The 16,866-nt window shown below is 40.8% G+C and overlaps 1 protein-coding gene across 3 annotated transcripts in view; it reads right to left on the bottom strand.

Annotated features, from left to right (window-relative positions):
- Positions 1-16,866, bottom strand: part of mtmr14 (myotubularin related protein 14) — a 36,112-nt gene that overhangs the window by 2,982 nt on the left and 16,264 nt on the right. The window contains exons 4-18 of one of the 3 annotated variants that reach the window (XM_067237940.1): positions 15,503-15,578; positions 15,260-15,320; positions 13,956-14,078; positions 13,630-13,703; positions 11,273-11,343; positions 11,117-11,191; positions 10,814-10,880; positions 9,752-9,837; positions 9,446-9,522; positions 8,577-8,613; positions 8,236-8,306; positions 7,876-7,934; positions 7,115-7,250; positions 6,696-6,872; positions 4,370-4,546 (exon numbers count right to left, since the gene is read on the bottom strand). In XM_067237940.1, the coding sequence (XP_067094041.1) occupies positions 4,370-4,546; positions 6,696-6,872; positions 7,115-7,250; positions 7,876-7,934; positions 8,236-8,306; positions 8,577-8,613; positions 9,446-9,522; positions 9,752-9,837; positions 10,814-10,880; positions 11,117-11,191; positions 11,273-11,343; positions 13,630-13,703; positions 13,956-14,078; positions 15,260-15,320; positions 15,503-15,578 (1,367 nt within the window). The remainder of the gene's footprint in view (positions 1-4,369; positions 4,547-6,695; positions 6,873-7,114; positions 7,251-7,875; positions 7,935-8,235; positions 8,307-8,576; positions 8,614-9,445; positions 9,523-9,751; positions 9,838-10,813; positions 10,881-11,116; positions 11,192-11,272; positions 11,344-13,629; positions 13,704-13,955; positions 14,079-15,259; positions 15,321-15,502; positions 15,579-16,866) is intronic. The other 2 variants (XM_067237948.1, XM_067237957.1) reach the window with 2 other exon arrangements.

The raw sequence follows: 16,866 nt of genomic DNA, 5'->3' as shown, positions 1-16,866 counted from the left end.
CTCGTAGTGGCTGTAATACTGCACCAAGGCTGAATTTCGGGAAAGAGACTTCAGATACAGTATTAGGGGACCACTAAGGCCTATATAAAAGCATCCAAAATCAGCATGTCATGGGATCTTTAAAGGCAGCATCTCTCTGAACCCTGCTTCACTCATTCTCTTCCATCCTATTCATTCTCCCACCCTTCATCCGTTCCCCTCAAAGAAGGATGGGTATGCAAGATGTTATTTACTTATGCTGGCTGCGAGTGTTGTTCTCAGGACACACTCAATTTAGTAGCCAGACCAAGCAGAAATTGAATTATGTCCCACTGTGGGGATAGAGAAAGGGGGGGAGGTGTTGGATAACGCAGATCACTTTCTCATTCTGCCTCATACCTTCCACTCTTCCAACTGTTTATCCCCCCCACACCACCACCACCTCCCCACCCCAAGTCCCCTTCTAGGTTTCAGAGAATTATGCAAAAAATGCAATACTGCTTTGACTGGGGCACCACTAACAAATGGTAGTTGGGTAGAATGAGTTCTTCTAAATTGAGTTCTGGGGAGCAAAAAGCAGGTCCCTGCTCTGAGGGTAGCACAATTACAAAATACAGGAACTTTGAGGGTGGGGCTTCAGTGCTGAACATTTGAAATTGGTTGAATACTCGTAGCAGCGTCCAAGTATTTCAACCAATATTTCAACTAATTTCTAAAAATCCTGCAGATGCTTTAACCCTCGTGCTGCCTTCGGGTCACATGACCCAAAGGTTCATAACGAACCATTGTTGTGTTTACCCAATTTTACCCAATACAAAAACAAATAAAAATAATTTTCTTTTAACCATTCCAATGTGGGGGGTCTGACAGCCAAACGGTTAAAAGAAAATGCTTCACTTTGTTTTTGTATGAGGTAAATTTGTCGCAATAAGACGGTGGGTCACAATGACTGATGGGTCAGAATGACCCGAAGATAACACAAGGGTTAAGTAGGGTTCTTGTTTAGTACCGGTTCCCAGTGAATCGATTCCTTGGAATCGTTAGCAGACGATTAACGATTCTGTTAACGATTCTCTGTGCCGTTGCGCATGCCCAAATTTTTATAGTTTATTCAGACAGACTGCAGCAAACATGGCAACTAGGAAGAAGCGTTCTAAAGTTTGGTTGTATTTCACACGACAAAATGACAACAACGCCACTTGTAATGCGTGTAAAAAGTATATTTCGTCGAAGGGAGTAAATACTACAAATATGAAGAAGCATTTGAACACACAGCATGGAATAAAGTTACTGGAACGTCATGTGTTCGATGCATGCAGCAGTGCAGCTAACGTTCGCGCTCCATCTCTAACTATCTAAGGTAGAGCTAAACTGCTCAAAAGTGATCACAACCACTTGCAACTGTGTGAAGCAATTTGCCTTTATTGTGTGTAGTCGATCTAGTTATCTTCTGTCCCGTCGTTTGAAGCATACATTTTAGCTCCGGCATTCGTCTCCCATTAGTATTGATCTTATTGATCATTTCACGTTATCGGGGCGGCGTGTGTTATCAGCAAACGTTCGCGTGTCCCATTATTAAACTGAGCATTTTAATTGTTTAATCTTTTAATAGTCCTGTTAAATGTGCCTGAAAACGCATAAACAACATACCCAAAGTACATTGAAAGCTGTTGTTGAACCATTGAGTACATGCATGTAAATGGTCTTGTTTGAAAGGTGACACTGAAGTTATTTCCCCTGTTGTTAGGACCCCTGTAAGTCCTACTGGTGTTGAGTAATAGAAGCTTGAACACAAGGAAACTGAAAGTTTCTATCTCCGACTAGATTTTGTTTAGAAAACAGAGGCCTGAAGAGGCCTAGAGGTGGTAGGTATTAGCTCATTTCAGAGCCAGTCAAAGCCAGTTTGAGAAATTCGTTTAGAACGAGTGTGTGTGTGGGGGGCAGCAGGACGCACAGACCTAGTTGGCTGTAGAGGGGAGAATCGAAAAGGAATCGAATCGATAAGCAGGAATTGATAAGGAGTCGGAATCGTTAAAATCTTATCAGTACGCATCCCTAGCTTTAAGCCTATCATTTCAGGCATTATGTTTAGCATTTTGGGAGTTTTGAATATGCTTACCTACTACTGCTCATGTCTTTTACAGCATTGACTCAATGACCCAGTTTTCAAAGCAGTGCATCATATTCAAGAGCAGCACAACTTGAATCTTTTCCATTTCAGCTGTCATTTTCTTTTTTTGCATTCAGTTTTTTGTCCAAAAGAGGAAAAAAAGGCAAAAATGCCCCTCAGGGCTCAACGCACAGATTTCACTCCCATTCATTCTAGCCATTATCACGGCACAAACTAGCAAAGGGTAATCATGTCAGCGATGTGGATACCTCAAAGTTTCTGATAAGGACAGAAAATTTACAATCTTCAGTGTTTGTTCAGCAGAAATTTCAAGAAGGGGTACGGTGCCGAACCACTTTTCCACAACAAGTTTGAAACACCACATGAAAACACGACATCCAATTCAATACGCGGAATACAGCAAAACAACAACTGGATGAACCCACAACAAATGAATAATCATCCTAGACATAAGCCTACTTAGCCTACTTCAGTAGTTTGTTGACGGCCCCTAAATATTATTTTATTTTAATATTTGTATTGGCTAAGTACCTGGTTGTACAGGCCGATGTGTCACGTTGCTAAACCTCTAAAGTTGCTAAATCTCGTAATTAAAAGCGGAATTGTTGTTTTGTTTTTTTCCACTTGTTCGGCCGAACACAACAGTGCATTTTCTGGCTCATTTTTGTCCAAGGGGTCTATATATATATTTTCAATATTAAACAATCCTAGGCAAAATACGATTTGTCCTCCTCAAAATACATTACGTTACATTACAGCACTACTTTTGGTGTGTCCCCCTCCAAAATTACACTTGAGAAAATGTATTAATTAATTAAAAGTAATTGTCCCCCCCCCAAAGTATATATGACATTTTCGCCCCTGCTGTATAATAAAAAGTCACTACACTAACAACATGTGTTTGAGTGTAACTTTTGCCATCTTCTTGCTCTACCTAAAAAAGACTTGTACAGAAAATATGATTTGCTGGAGGCCATTCAGTAGTAATTAGGTTATGTTTTTACTAGAACTGTAAAAAATAACGCATTAACTTATGATTAAATTACAGGATTCATTTGTTAAAGAAAACCCTGCATATAACGTCATATACCCACAATTCCACCCAATCTGCACTAGTCCCCGCTCTAATGCAGTCAGACGGCAGCTGCTATCCAAACAAACAAAACATGGATAATTCTGATGAACTTCTGGATGGGAAGCTCGTGTTCCAAAAAAACAAAGATGGAACATTCAATAAAACCAAAGTGATATGCACACTCTGCGGGAAGACGTTATCGTTTCACCGAAGCAATACTAGCCTAACGTGCCACCTCAACGTGAAGCATGCGTTGGTCGGCGAGGGGAGTTCAAGTGGAATGCGCCAAACCACCCTCACTGAACAGCGTAGGCCCCTCACTAAGTCTGCCTGTGACAAGTTGACTAGCACAGTTGCTAAATGGATTGCAAAAAGCTGTAGACTGATTAATATTGTTGAGGACGAGGAGTTCACCGAAATTTTGCGAGTGGCAATGGGGGGACTCGAGCATCAAAGCACAATATACACATATACCAAAAAAAAACGGTAATATGTATTTAATCAGGATTAATCCACAGAAACCTGTGATTAATAAAATAATTTCACAGCCCTAGTTTTTACATTATATTTTGATGACTTTACATTAAAAGGGTACAGCTCACATCACATACCAGTTGAAAATTTCATAAAATATCTCACAGTTAAAAAGTACCCCAGAGTCTGAAATACAAACATTTTGTTCTGAAAACCAACATACAGATAAGGTTTCCAAAAGCCAGGAATTTTCAAACCACAAACTTTCCTTGTGAATTTCCATGAATTAACAGGAACGAATGGGGAAATTTGGACACATTTTATTTTCCTTCAAATGTCAAATGCAGAATTAAATAATAAGCAATAATTTGATTAACCTAAACAAGTCTACAGAACACAGTGCTTCTGTAACTCTGAAACCTGAAGCAAACACGGCAGACAATATACGTTCTTCAAACCTTTCTGCGCAACTAAGAGACAATTTTCCTAGAGAACTGAGTTTAACTCAGGAAATTAGGTCACAACTGTATTCCGGTGTTCCCCTGTGATAATTAAACACACCACATACACATCCATCTTTTCCTCATTTATACAAAGATTTCTGGGTGACACAGACACACACAGGCCATCCCGACAGGAGGCATTGACCTCACCAGTGAAGGGAAAGTGGGAAGCAGGGAAGGGAAATAAACCAGGAGTGGAGGACTCACATTCGTCCATTGGGCCCCTCATCCTGGAAGCTGAAGGGAAGGGGTGAGTCGGCGGCGGCGGCGGAGGGCAGCAGGTACGGGGCATGGTCGTGGATGCTGCCACAGCCCGAGACAATCTGCCAGCTGCCATACTCTGTGGAGAGGGAGGAGCCTGAGCGGGCATACTCCGCCGCCAGCCTGGGGAGAGGGTGAGAGAGATGGAGGGAGGGAGGGAGGGGCGAAGATGGAATGAGAAGTGAGGATGGAGGGAGAGTGGGACACGGAGAGAGAAGATGGAGAGAGGGAAGGAGAGAGAGAAAAAGACGTAAAGTACAGAGAAGTAAAAAGGAGAGACAGAGTGCAGAATAGCAATTAGAAATTAATAAACAAAAATAGATTGAAATGAATAGACAAAAGAGAGAGAGCAAGACATAAATGGAGACGAGAGATGGATTAATGATTGCAGCAACACAAGGACAAATAAAGGAGAGCAAAAGCAGTGAGAAGACGGATGGAGTCCAGATAATGAGAGAGGATTCCACAGAACAGGATTGAAAAAGAGAAGGGAGGGAGACCGGAGACAAAATAAATGGAGGAGAGAACCAAGCGGTCAAAGGGCAAGGGGTCAAAAGCATTTGAGCAAGACCCAAGCTAAGGTGAGGTCAGTGGGAGGGGCTTTCCATGGCTTTGCCTCAAGAATCCTTATCCTAATCAAGCAGACCAATCACAGTCCAAAGTCCAAAGCACCAGCTTCCATAGCTGTCGCGTATCACATGATATATGGAAACGAGCCAATCATTTTTGGTGTTGCGATATATTGCAACTGATCATTTTTATATAAAGAAATAATCATTATATTCATTTTTACATAAAAACGAATGTCGCCAACATTTTAGTCGATCCCGCTGCGTCATCTTGTCTGCTTTCTGTGTCAAAAGCATAGGCGGGGCTAGCGTCTCCAAACACACACACACACACACACACACACACACACACACACACAGAGCGGACACCAACAGGTGAAGAGAAAGCGTGAACCCACTGTGATATAAGGTGTTCTGTTTCGTGACCGCAATCTTCAGCTCCGGTGTGGGAACATTTTGGCTTTAAGCCGAAAGAGATGAGAGCCAATTAACGTGAACGAGCCGGTATGTTGATTTTGTTTAAAAACGGTGGCAACGAAAAGAGGCAACACAACTAACCTAAAACCTCACCTAAAACATAACCATCCCACCCAGTTTTTCAACCTGGGAACAACAACTGCAGCTGGAGCTGGAAAGGCGTCTTCCATACAGTTATCTGTTACAGATGCCTTTTCCCAACAGTGCAAATATTTACATTTAGTCATTTTTTAGTCATTTAGCAGACGCAAATATAAACATAAATATAATATAAACGTGACAGCGCAAAATGGCGCACACTCACGGATAGCGTAACTTGCTATATAGCCAAAGAGATGCAGCCAGTAAACACGGTCGAAAAACCAGCAGTTACAAATATGCTGCTTTTGACAAACAATTCGAATTGCCAAAGAAAACGTACATCTCCCAAACTGCCATTCCATCCTTGTACAATAAAGTAAAAGACGACATTCTGAAGGAGATAAAAGACATCTCCTTTTACTCTGCCACTACAGATATGTGGTCAAGCTTAAATATGAGCTTTGACTTTGACTGGACTCTGCAGTCAAAGTGTTTAGAGACCAGATACATACCCCAGCCCTGTCATTATGTAATCAGTGGCATAAAATGGTCTGAAAATTACAATAATATCATTTATCGCAATTAATTTTGGTGCAATATATCGCACAACAAAAAGTAGTTATCGTGTGTGTGCCATTTCTATGACTTGCAAGACATCTCCAACTTGCATCTACATTGAGGAAAGATAAAGACCAGGTAGACATTCTTTCCTCAATATGACACACTCATGCAGGAGCAATAAACTCTTCACAATCCAAATTGCATCCTTCATTACACAACACAGGCAGACTCTATATATATATATATATATATTTATCACTACCCCCACATACGCCTTATTTACATTCAACCACTTCAGCCCAGATACAATGCACAGCTCTGGTCTGAGCAGGCATTTGCAAGCTTTATGAAAATAACCGACTTGGGCACTCCAACCTCCTGTGGAACTTGCTAATGCACACACTACCTCTAAGAGAACAAAAAACAGGTTTTATAGATATCAGTGCAAGTGCTGATGCTCTCTTACAGAACAGCAGACACACACAAAATTGATAAGAGGATGGAAAAAAAACTAATAAAAGAATAGGAAAAGGGACAGAGCAAGACATGATTATTCTGTCTCTTCCAGCCAATTAAGTGATCACCTCTTCCCTGGCACGGCCAATGGGCTGCTGCCGGTGCGTGTGAAACCCTGCTCTGATTGGTTGGAGGAGGAGGAGCTGGAGGACTTGCCCTCGCTGAGTGGATGGCTCAGGCGCTCGTCAAGGAGCAGGGGCCTGTTCCACATCACTGTTTGGGGGGACGAGGTAGGACCTTTCCTCCTGGGAAAGCAACAATTCTTTTAACTTTTTGATGTAAACTAATAAAACAAGCTTCCAATATGCATCTCACCATTACTACATGCCTAACTTATAACAAAAATAAATAAAACAACACACACGTCTGTAAAGATTCTCAATTTAAGGGTTTCTTCATTTCATGAGTGTCTAAAATACAGTTCCTGAATTCTGATTATCAGTCTAACAGAGATTTTGTCTACTGTGGTGAATGGGAGTGATCTCACCAGCTGGAGGCCAGTGGTTGGCTGGACAACAGGTCCATGCTGTCATTGGTGAGGCTGGAGGCTCCACCCCCTGCATCTTCCGTGATCAGAGAGAAGTCACTGCTCAGACTGGTCACACTGCCCCTGTCCCGGGACTCTACACCAATCACAGAAGGAATAAGGGTTGGCGGGCATCACCAACGCCCCAATCATAAAAGGGGTTTTGGCCACTTTCATCTCTTTTTGAATGAGAATCAATATGGCACAGACCAGGACAAGGGGGTCTCAAAGATATCTCAATACTCAAGTAGCTTCCTTTCCTTTTCTTGTGTTCTTGATAAGCATTTTGTTCTCTTCGTTTCAGATAGCCATTGCATTTCAGCTATTATGTAGATGACTACTAGATGACTATATTCTAGTAACAGGGGCTTTTTAAACCCACTGAGTGGCAGATGCATGATGCTAACTTAACTGTAACTTCTGGTGGCGCCCCAGATATTTTTCCCAACACATACTCTTAAGTAGAAAGGAAAAAAAGTGAGGCCCTGCTCATGGACTTGTATTTACTTAAACTTAACTTAAAGTTAGCATTACGTTTAGTACATAAGTTTGCATTCTCGTTACTCGATAACATAAGCTCTACAAATACAAGTCACCTTAATTAGACAAGCAAGTGGTTCAAAAGTAGCTTATAATGTCTCTGTCCAGCAGGAAGGTACAATCCCATAATGAAAGTGTGACTGTGTGCAGGGGATGCACCACAAGGGGGTAGAAGAACTTACTCAACTGGCATAGGTCATCCACTGTGAAATCAGTGTCTTTGAACTGGGAGTTTTTTCTTCTGTTGTGAAATAACACACAGAGAACACACAGACAGAGTGACCGAGTGAGTGTGTGTGTGTGTGTGTAAGAGAGTGAGACAAAGAAAGGAGGTGGAGGCGAGCAATAGACAAGAAATGAGAGGGGGGGGGTCAAAGAACACAGAAAGCATAAACAAACACTTTTTTCAATTGCGAAAATAAAAATCTGTATTACAATTTCAAAAGAATGTCTTGGGATCATGATATGGTGAGTGTACAGCCCAACTTGTTTTCAAAAGGGCCTCTATTTTATAGTTAACAAAAGTCTACAATAATGCTTACCTTTGTTTCTTAACAGCAGAGAACTTCTCTGAGACAATGTGCTTCAGAAAATTGAAGCAAAAAAAAAAAATCTGTCGGGAGGGGACGGGGGTCAGTCAAAGGTAAATCTGACAATTAGAGAAACACAATACTACCCCATAGTTTCTAAGCCTTGGCCAATAACTTATTACAATGTACCATTACAACATTCTATTCATGAACTTGTAGACTTAGTTGAGACAGCGTCATATGGAAAACTTGCAATAAACACAATGAAACATGAAAATTATGGATTAATGAAATGTCGAATGGCTAAAGATATCACATCCTTATTTAGTTATTTTAGCAGCTTTTGTTCTCACCTCCTCTCCTTTAGTGAGGCGATCAGGCAGCATATGACTGAAGGAGGAACATGCACAGAAAACAAATGAATTAGGGCAAGGCGCTATTGCTTACAATGTAAACATATTATGATGATGTGTCTTTTATACCATCTAACAATATCACACAGAATTATGTGACCTTGAGTTTAAACTTTTAATTAAAGTTTTCAATATCAAAGCATTGTACAGAGTTACACAAGATGTACCTGGCATAATAACTTCAAACAGACCATGGAACAACTAATTATCCATCTCCCTCAGACTTCCACTCAGAACAAACCTTGATCAATTGCACCTCAACAGATAAACCATACTGTCCAAGGGAGTTCTACACCAGTGTTTCTCAATTAATAGCCCGATTCCCTAACCGCTCAGCCATCTGACCCCAAAATATGTAATATTTTTGTACATTTTATTTAGAATCTTTTTTCTTTTTTTTACCAGGGCCCCAGGCATTCTGGGGCCCTCGGCTGCCTACTTTGCCTAATTGTAGCGCCGCCTCCGGTCACAGACGTGTGCTTCGGCTCAGTCAAAAAATCTAACTTTTATTTGTATACGTTTCCGAACTACCGATGGTACGCTTTTCTTTTGAAAGGTGCTCAAGTCCCCCCCCCCCCCCCCCCCCCGCCGTAATGGTATTTATAAAGGAGGTAATACAAGCAAAAGACTGAAAAAAAGAAAGACAGAAAAAGGGGATGGGACATCTAGCCGAGTAACCAGATGGCTTGGGTGGGGCATGCTGTTCAAACTTGTCCCTTAAGAAAGTATCTTGGAGTCATGTGCTGTAAGTAATATGGTGTTATGAGGCGCTGGTGAGATGGAGGGAGCAGAGGGGTGGGGGAGAGTACCCAAAGAGGAACCAGTCATAGGCAATGGTCAGGTACAGGATTTCGGCAGGTTCTAGACTGGAGTGGATAGCTCCGTCCTAGGAAGAAAAAAAAAACATGAAAGGAGTACCGTAATCAAACGCAGGAAAATCATTGCCCCGGACACATCAAATAATATTGTTACCTCCTCCCATCGGCCTGTCTTGAAAGGTGCTGCATATTTATACTGCTAAATTTAATATTCCTTTCTAAGTGACAGACTTATGTGGAGTGAGATTCAGTGGAAGGAGGTAGAGGAGAAGACATAGTGGGGAGGCAAACACTTACAGCCCACAGTGAAAGCCTCAGGAGGGACACAAAGAGGGGAGTCCGATCCCAACCAGATATACAGTGCACCAGGAGGCCGCTCTCTTCTGGAAGGAGAGAACAGTTTTTTAAGCCAAGAGGTTAATGGGTCCACCTTTTTCCATTGGTATTGCTAAAATGCAAACAAACCCATTATTTTAAATAACACAGAGTCTTTAAGTGGTTCTAAACAAAACTACCCGGGATGACTTGGTACAGGTTTCTATGAATGGAAACTCATTTTAAAATTCAAAATATGTTTTACTTCCCCTTAAGATGCATAATTACAAATTACTAAATAATTTATATGATTAAAAGTTACTCTCATATTGCAATGACCTTTCAATCAGCAGACCTTGGAACTAAGTTAAAATAAGAAAATACATAATATTCAAAAAGAGACAGCTAATCCAGTTTGCCCAAAGACATGCTAAGTAGATTTCCCTTCCCAGCTAGCAGGGGTTAAAGGCCGAATTATACTTCTCCGACTCCGTTACGGACAGACGGACGGACGGATTGGTTCAATTTATAGTACTCCGAAGGCTGTGGGTGCTGAAAACAATTCACCGCCAGAAGAGTAGGTGGCGCAACGTTTTTTTGTAAGTCGTCGTTGAGTGTTTATTTACCTAGGTTATCGAGAAGTCGGAGCAAATGTACAAATTAGCCGTTTTTTCAGCAACATTTTCAGCAACTACACTGCCCATTTCTCGTCACATTTTAATTCAGATGCTGATTTACATGTACTTAGCTGAAATATGAATTGTAAAAACTTACACCAATGGCAGTCAAAGGATTCTGTTCGTCCTGTTTATCACGGCAACCCCGCCCCCGCCGCAAGCGGTTCTTAATACGGACCAATCACAGCCAAGGGGTATCCGTAAAATGACGGACGGACAGGAAAGTCAGGAGGTGCACGTAGAGCTCTCCGAGGGGCTCGGAGAGGGCACGGAGAGGGAATTCCTCGTCGGAGAGGGCGTTCCCTGTGTCCGTATCCGTAAAAACTGAGAAGTATAAATCGGCCTTAAGTGTTGAATGACCACTTACCATCATTGTTGATGATGTGAAGCAACAGCTTCAGGTAGTTCTGGGTCTGCTGCACCAGGTCCCAAGACTGGACAAAGAGAAAACAACTTCAACATACAATATATCAAAACGATGATTTGACCAAAGGCTAGATGTTTCCATTTGAAGGTGCTTGGTGGAAATGCAAATTGTCAAACATGTTAAAAGGTAAACTTAATATTTGTAATTTAATTTGAGTGCATTTCCGTGACTGACCTACAGGTGTCAATGTGAGACTGATAATACTAGCAGTCCACGTTACACTGGTGAGTAAATGCGAGGTACCTGATATTCACTCCAGTCAATGTTCAAGTTCTTGGTAAAGCACGTGGGGATTGTCAAAGGCGCATCTACAAAGTCCTGTCAAGACAGAACCCAAGAGTTATATTTAAAGTTAAGAATAGCATAAACAAGAAGTTCAACTTTTTTTTCTTAGCGAACCTGATTCCAATTGAACACCAGTCCCTCAGCAGTGTAGTCTCTGTCTTTGTAGTCCTTGAAAAACTCACATCCTGGAAGCATGGGACATAAGAGTCAACAACCCCACATATACTGGTGAATGAGTGTTTCCCCCACCATTGTTTGAGGGGTGGCGCACCGCCCCAAAACAACCTCTTGCCCCCCTTAAAAGAATTGACAAAAAAAAAAAACATAAATAGGCTATATATTGTACAAAAAACAAAAAGACAGACCCGTGAAAAAAAGCTGTTTTCACACACAGGCAATTTGCTTCTTGCTCGTCGCCTCAAAAGTTCAATTAATTTGCAACGTTGTTCGTGCAACGTTGCCCTTGTTATTTTCACCTGATCACCTGTCGCTGAGTACACTAGGACTGCTGATCCCCTGGAATATGGAGGCTTTTAAAAGGGCCAACACTTAATATATAAATACATAAAAAAATATATAATTGAATGCTTAAATACATGAACTAGTATATCATTATACAATACAATGCTTAAATAAATGACTAATTATATAATTTTATGCCTAATTGACAAATGTATAAATTACAATAAATATATAAATGTTACATACATATATGTATTAATTTGTTCACATTATTTATACTTTCATTTATCCATAGTGTAACTTGCTGCAGCAAAATAAATCTGACAACTTCATCCATCCAAAGTCAGTGGGCGGGTTAAATCCTCTGATTGGTCAATCATAGTTGCTATACTATCTCTGCGAGGCAGTGGCGATTTCTTTAAGACTGCAAGGGAAGCTCGGCTTCCCCTAAAATGTCAAAGAATTAATGGTAAAATATTTACTATTGTGTTAACATTTTAAATGCATTAGAACACGTTCATCTCGAAGACGAGTTTGTTCAGAATCAGCTACATATAGTAGCAGGTCGACTGACTCGATTTCCTTCTCATACTTTCCCGTAGCGTCACAGTGCATTTCCCTGTTGAAGCCCAGCGTCCATGGACTTCAATGGGGCTGCAGTTTTTTTCAGTGCTTCAAAACTATACGGTCATAGGATAAATGCTGCGATTATGTCTCGCCCACGGACGCCCAGCGTCTCTGGGGGTGAATGGAGGAGTGGGCTGGCCTGGATGCCGAGCTTCTGCCTGATGATTGGAGGGTCTGTCGAAAGACTGCATCTCCTTTTGATTGACAGCGATTTTGTACGATAAAAAACGGAATCGCCAAAGCTATTCGAGCTCAGTCCCATCGCAGATTTTGCAAGTGTAGTTGAAAGACAAACTGCAGCAACCTATTTCTTGGTATTTGCTAGGCGAAATTGCTAGCCAATTTTCATCATACATTTCATACAATTATACACCTTGTTACAGTTTAACCTAATTTCCACATTTCCTTCAAGTTTAATATTGGTTCGTTCATTCATACAGTAGGCTAGGCTACTGTCGTAGGGGTGAACTAGCCAGTTAAATAGCAAAATAAATGGAAAATGTATATGATATAGGCCGAAAATTAGCTTCCCTATTTGAAAGACCAGCAGCCGCCATTGCTGAGAGGATAGTGAATAGAGTCTCATAAATGTCTGTGTCAGTCAGGGCTATCATTCTTATTCTTTCAGAGACCCCCTCAATTTGATCTAAGAAAGCATGGGAATTGAAATGTGTCTCAGTCTGTTCAGCTAAATTCAAGGAAGTATATGCTAATCCCAGCTCCACACAGAGCCGTTTAATTAAATTTTTTTTTTTTTGCTAATTTAGCCTAGTCTTAGCAACGGCCCTGTGTGTATATGTACATGTAACATTTATATATTAAATGTCTCACGTATATTTATTTATGGTGTCAATTAAGCATTAAATTAAGTATTTATTCATTCATGCATTAAATTATTTATATATTTTGTTTTGACCCTTAAAAACCTCCATACTGTCAGTGAATTTGCCTATTCGCTCCTCGCAAGCGGCTCTGTGTGGTGCTGGGAAGAGCATTTAATTCCTTGTTGTGCTAGCTGTGTTATGCTAGCTAGTTTCATTTCGACTGGCAACATACTGAAATTGATTGTCCACAAATGCCCTAATAAACACAGAATAGGGTTCGCTTCTCTTGCTCGGCAGCCTGTTTGCCTGGCTTGCGTTGCCAGCTATCTCCCGCTGCCTTGCAGGGCCTGTCACATGACTTCCATTAAAAATTAAAGTAAAATTTAAGTCTACCACCCCCCCTGAAAGAAATCCTAGGGGAAACACTTACAAATGTACAAAACAATATCATGCATTACCTGTGAAGCAATCATATTTCTGTAACTGTAATACAGTATACTATGGTACATGACAGTAGTGTGATGAGGCAGATACCGGGTGGGGCTTAGAATTTTTTACCTGGGTAAGGCACAGAAAGAAGGGTGAAGTCTGCATAGCGTTGGGCTTTGTCTACCTTCTCGGAGGAGGTGACACTGGAGAGATAAAGGGAGAGAAAGCAAGTTGGACTGTGACTGTTTTAAACACTGAATCACACACCACAGGACCACTGGCTTTATTTTGCGCTCTAACACGGAGAGGCACATATTACACCACCCTTCCTCCACCTTGCATGGAAAGGTCCAAAAGCCCCACGACACATTTAGAGACTCTGGTCTCATATATGGTTAGAAAATGGTTAATCACCAGGCATTCAAAGCCTGATGGTTCCTTTCTTCCATACTTACTTTAGGCCAAACTTGACCTTCTTGTTCTCCACCATAAGGTCACAGATGTAGCGCACGGACAGGTAACGTAGCAGCTTGATGTCCAGGCCTCGCACCTTGTCAAAGAGCTGCACCTCCCCATTCCTAGAGGGGAAAGAGAGAGTGATGGATAGAGAGAACACAAGAGCAAAGCGATGGTGCAAAAGAGTGAAACGGGAGAGAGAAGTAGCACAAAATAGGCAGATTGGCAAAATGAGATGAAAAGAAAGAGACAGATATAAAGGAGATTGACGTGGATGGGAGAGCAAAGAAGAGAGGGGTATTAATGGATAAAAAAAAAAAGAGTTTCAGAAATGTTCTGTCTTTCACTGTAATTGCATGCTGATGTCAAGAGTAATAATAATAATAATAATAATAATAGGGATGCACCGAATCCAGGATTCGGTTTCGGCCGAATATTGGGCTTTTTGACGAGGTTCGGTTTCGGGCAAACATTATAATTGTTTTCCACGAACCCATTCAATGAAGGACCATTCAATGCAGTGGGCTGAGAGAAAGTGAAAATGGAACTCGTGAGCAGAAAAAGTGTTATTTGGCAGTACTTTCAGTCGAAAGAAGGCGATTCAAGTCGAGCTATATGTTTAATTTGCAATGCCGAATTGTCTCGTGGTGACAAGGACCCTAAATAATACACAACATCTCCGCTGTTAAAACATTTGCGTATGAAAAATCCGAAAGAAATTCAAGAAATCTAAAAGGCTAATATTTTGGATATTGATTGGATCTTGAGATAGGCATATGATAATTGTCAAAATAGTTTTTCCCACTTGTCTTCCTGGCATGATGTTGCCTATTCTTTTTTGGGTGGATGGAGTAGGATTGGGTATTCGGTTTCGGATTCGGCAGAATCTTAACCAGTGGATTCGGTATTCGGCCGAACCCCAAAAATCTGGATTCGGTGCATCCCTAAATAATAATAAGACTTTATTTATATAGCACATTTCATACAAGAATTGCAGCTCAAGGTGCTTTACATAAAATCCATAAAAACAATAATACAAATAATAAAAGTAATAAAGCCCTTCTGAAAACAAGCCGCAGTCTTTGCGGTATCTCAAGCCACAGTCTTTGCGGTTTCCCAACTGGATAAAAATGTAACTCAACAAAACACAGGCTGCAATCTTTGTGGTATCTCGAGCCACAGTCTTTGCGGTATCCCAATATAAATAAAAATGTAACTCAACAAAACACAAGCCGCAGTCTTTGCGGGAATCCAAAACAGAGTAACACTTCCTTCTCATGGTAACAGTCTGAAAGACATTCACCTCACTGCACTATCGTCCTCTAAAACTTCCTCGGACTCTGCCCACGTGTCATCGGTCCCACCTGTATAGAGAGAAGACAGACAGATAGAGAGATAGAGAGAGAGCGAGAGTGAGAGCAAGCGTGCGAGAGAAAGAAGGTAAACATTTTGCACTAGGCCCAAGGAAGCTTTTAAATCATGTGATTTCTATTGAAAAGAAATGGGGGGCAATTGTATACCGCACTTTAGAATCGAGACAAAGTACCTGAGAAAATGTAGTTGTAGCCTGTACGCCCGTACAGCTCTCCCCATCCAGCCAAAGTTGACGACCGACAAATATGCTGAAACAACAGAACCACAACAACATGGTTTGCTGTGATCCAGTGAATGAACCGCAACAGTGCACAGGTTTTGTTAAGTGCAAAAAAATCATGAGCATGTGGTACAAGATTCTTCTATTCTGCTTTTTTACTCTGAGTAAACACAGGTAGCCTTTAAACAAAAGAATAAAACATACAGAGAGATTAGAATGGAATAGGGAAGCATGGTCATCCTGAAGATTACATAAAACATGTATTGAACTTCTGCCCCAGAATGAGAAACTCTTTGTGGCAAACTGTCATGCTTCACATTTTCTCAAACAGTAACCAGTTTTCAAGTACAACATTGTTCATTTTGTACACACTCTTGCCATAGTAAATGGAATTAGAGATGCAGGACATTTTATCATGCTTCTGAGGAGAAGAGATTCAATGTCCATGGAATTTCCCAATTTTGGGGTATTAACAGGAATTCACAAAAAATGTCTGAATTCATACAGACTTTTTTCTTTTCTTTACACCATTATGTAAAAAATAATTTGTTTAACTACAGGGCTTTTACATTTTAAAATTATGAAAATACATTATGCTCCACCAGGGATGAAGTGATTAACCGATTTAAGGTTAACCAGGCTCAGCTACACCTAGTGTTTCTGTTCTCACTCTCAAACAAGGGACATTATGGTACAGCATTTTTCTATGAACAACGGTTTCACAGTGAGGAAAATTAAACAAGCATTGCCGGAGTTTGCAAACAGTTCCAGAGAATTCAGGTTCCGTTTCCCCTTCAACGCGCTTGCGCAAACTCATGACGTTTTCTCCTGTTGCTAGATTGAGCTGATAGTACTATCACGCAATGATAAATCACATACTTTCATCAGCATAAGGTACATTTCTTGTTTGTTATTTAATTTGCAAATACAGGCTTTAAAGTACAGAATGTATTGTTTTCAGAGGTTTCATTGCTTAATCGTCAGATGTACATGCTAATTCTACCTTTAGCCCTATTTTCAGTCTCTGTGTAACAGGTAATGCGTCTAGTGTAGCCTTTACTAATGTATCCCAATTTTAACAGAAAATGACTAGTTCTTCAGGAGCATTCTCTAGTTTGGACAGTCGTTTATATTTTAGTTTATTGTTTTAATATTATTATTGTGTGTGCCGCTTTTAACACAACCTTAAAGATCCTGTAAAGTAAATTCCATGTTTTGCTTCTAAGTACATTATATATGTGTGAAATGAGTTCCTGAAAGCATGTGCAAAGCGCTAAAACTTTGTCACACTGAAATGTGGAGTTAAACCGAAGAAC

The sequence above is a fragment of the Osmerus mordax genome, chromosome 1 (genome assembly GCF_038355195.1).
Source record: "Osmerus mordax isolate fOsmMor3 chromosome 1, fOsmMor3.pri, whole genome shotgun sequence".
In the NCBI taxonomy this organism is placed as follows: domain Eukaryota; kingdom Metazoa; phylum Chordata; class Actinopteri; order Osmeriformes; family Osmeridae; genus Osmerus; species Osmerus mordax.
Note: the sequence above shows the minus strand (reverse complement) of the source record. Positions and strands in the feature narration are given on the sequence as shown.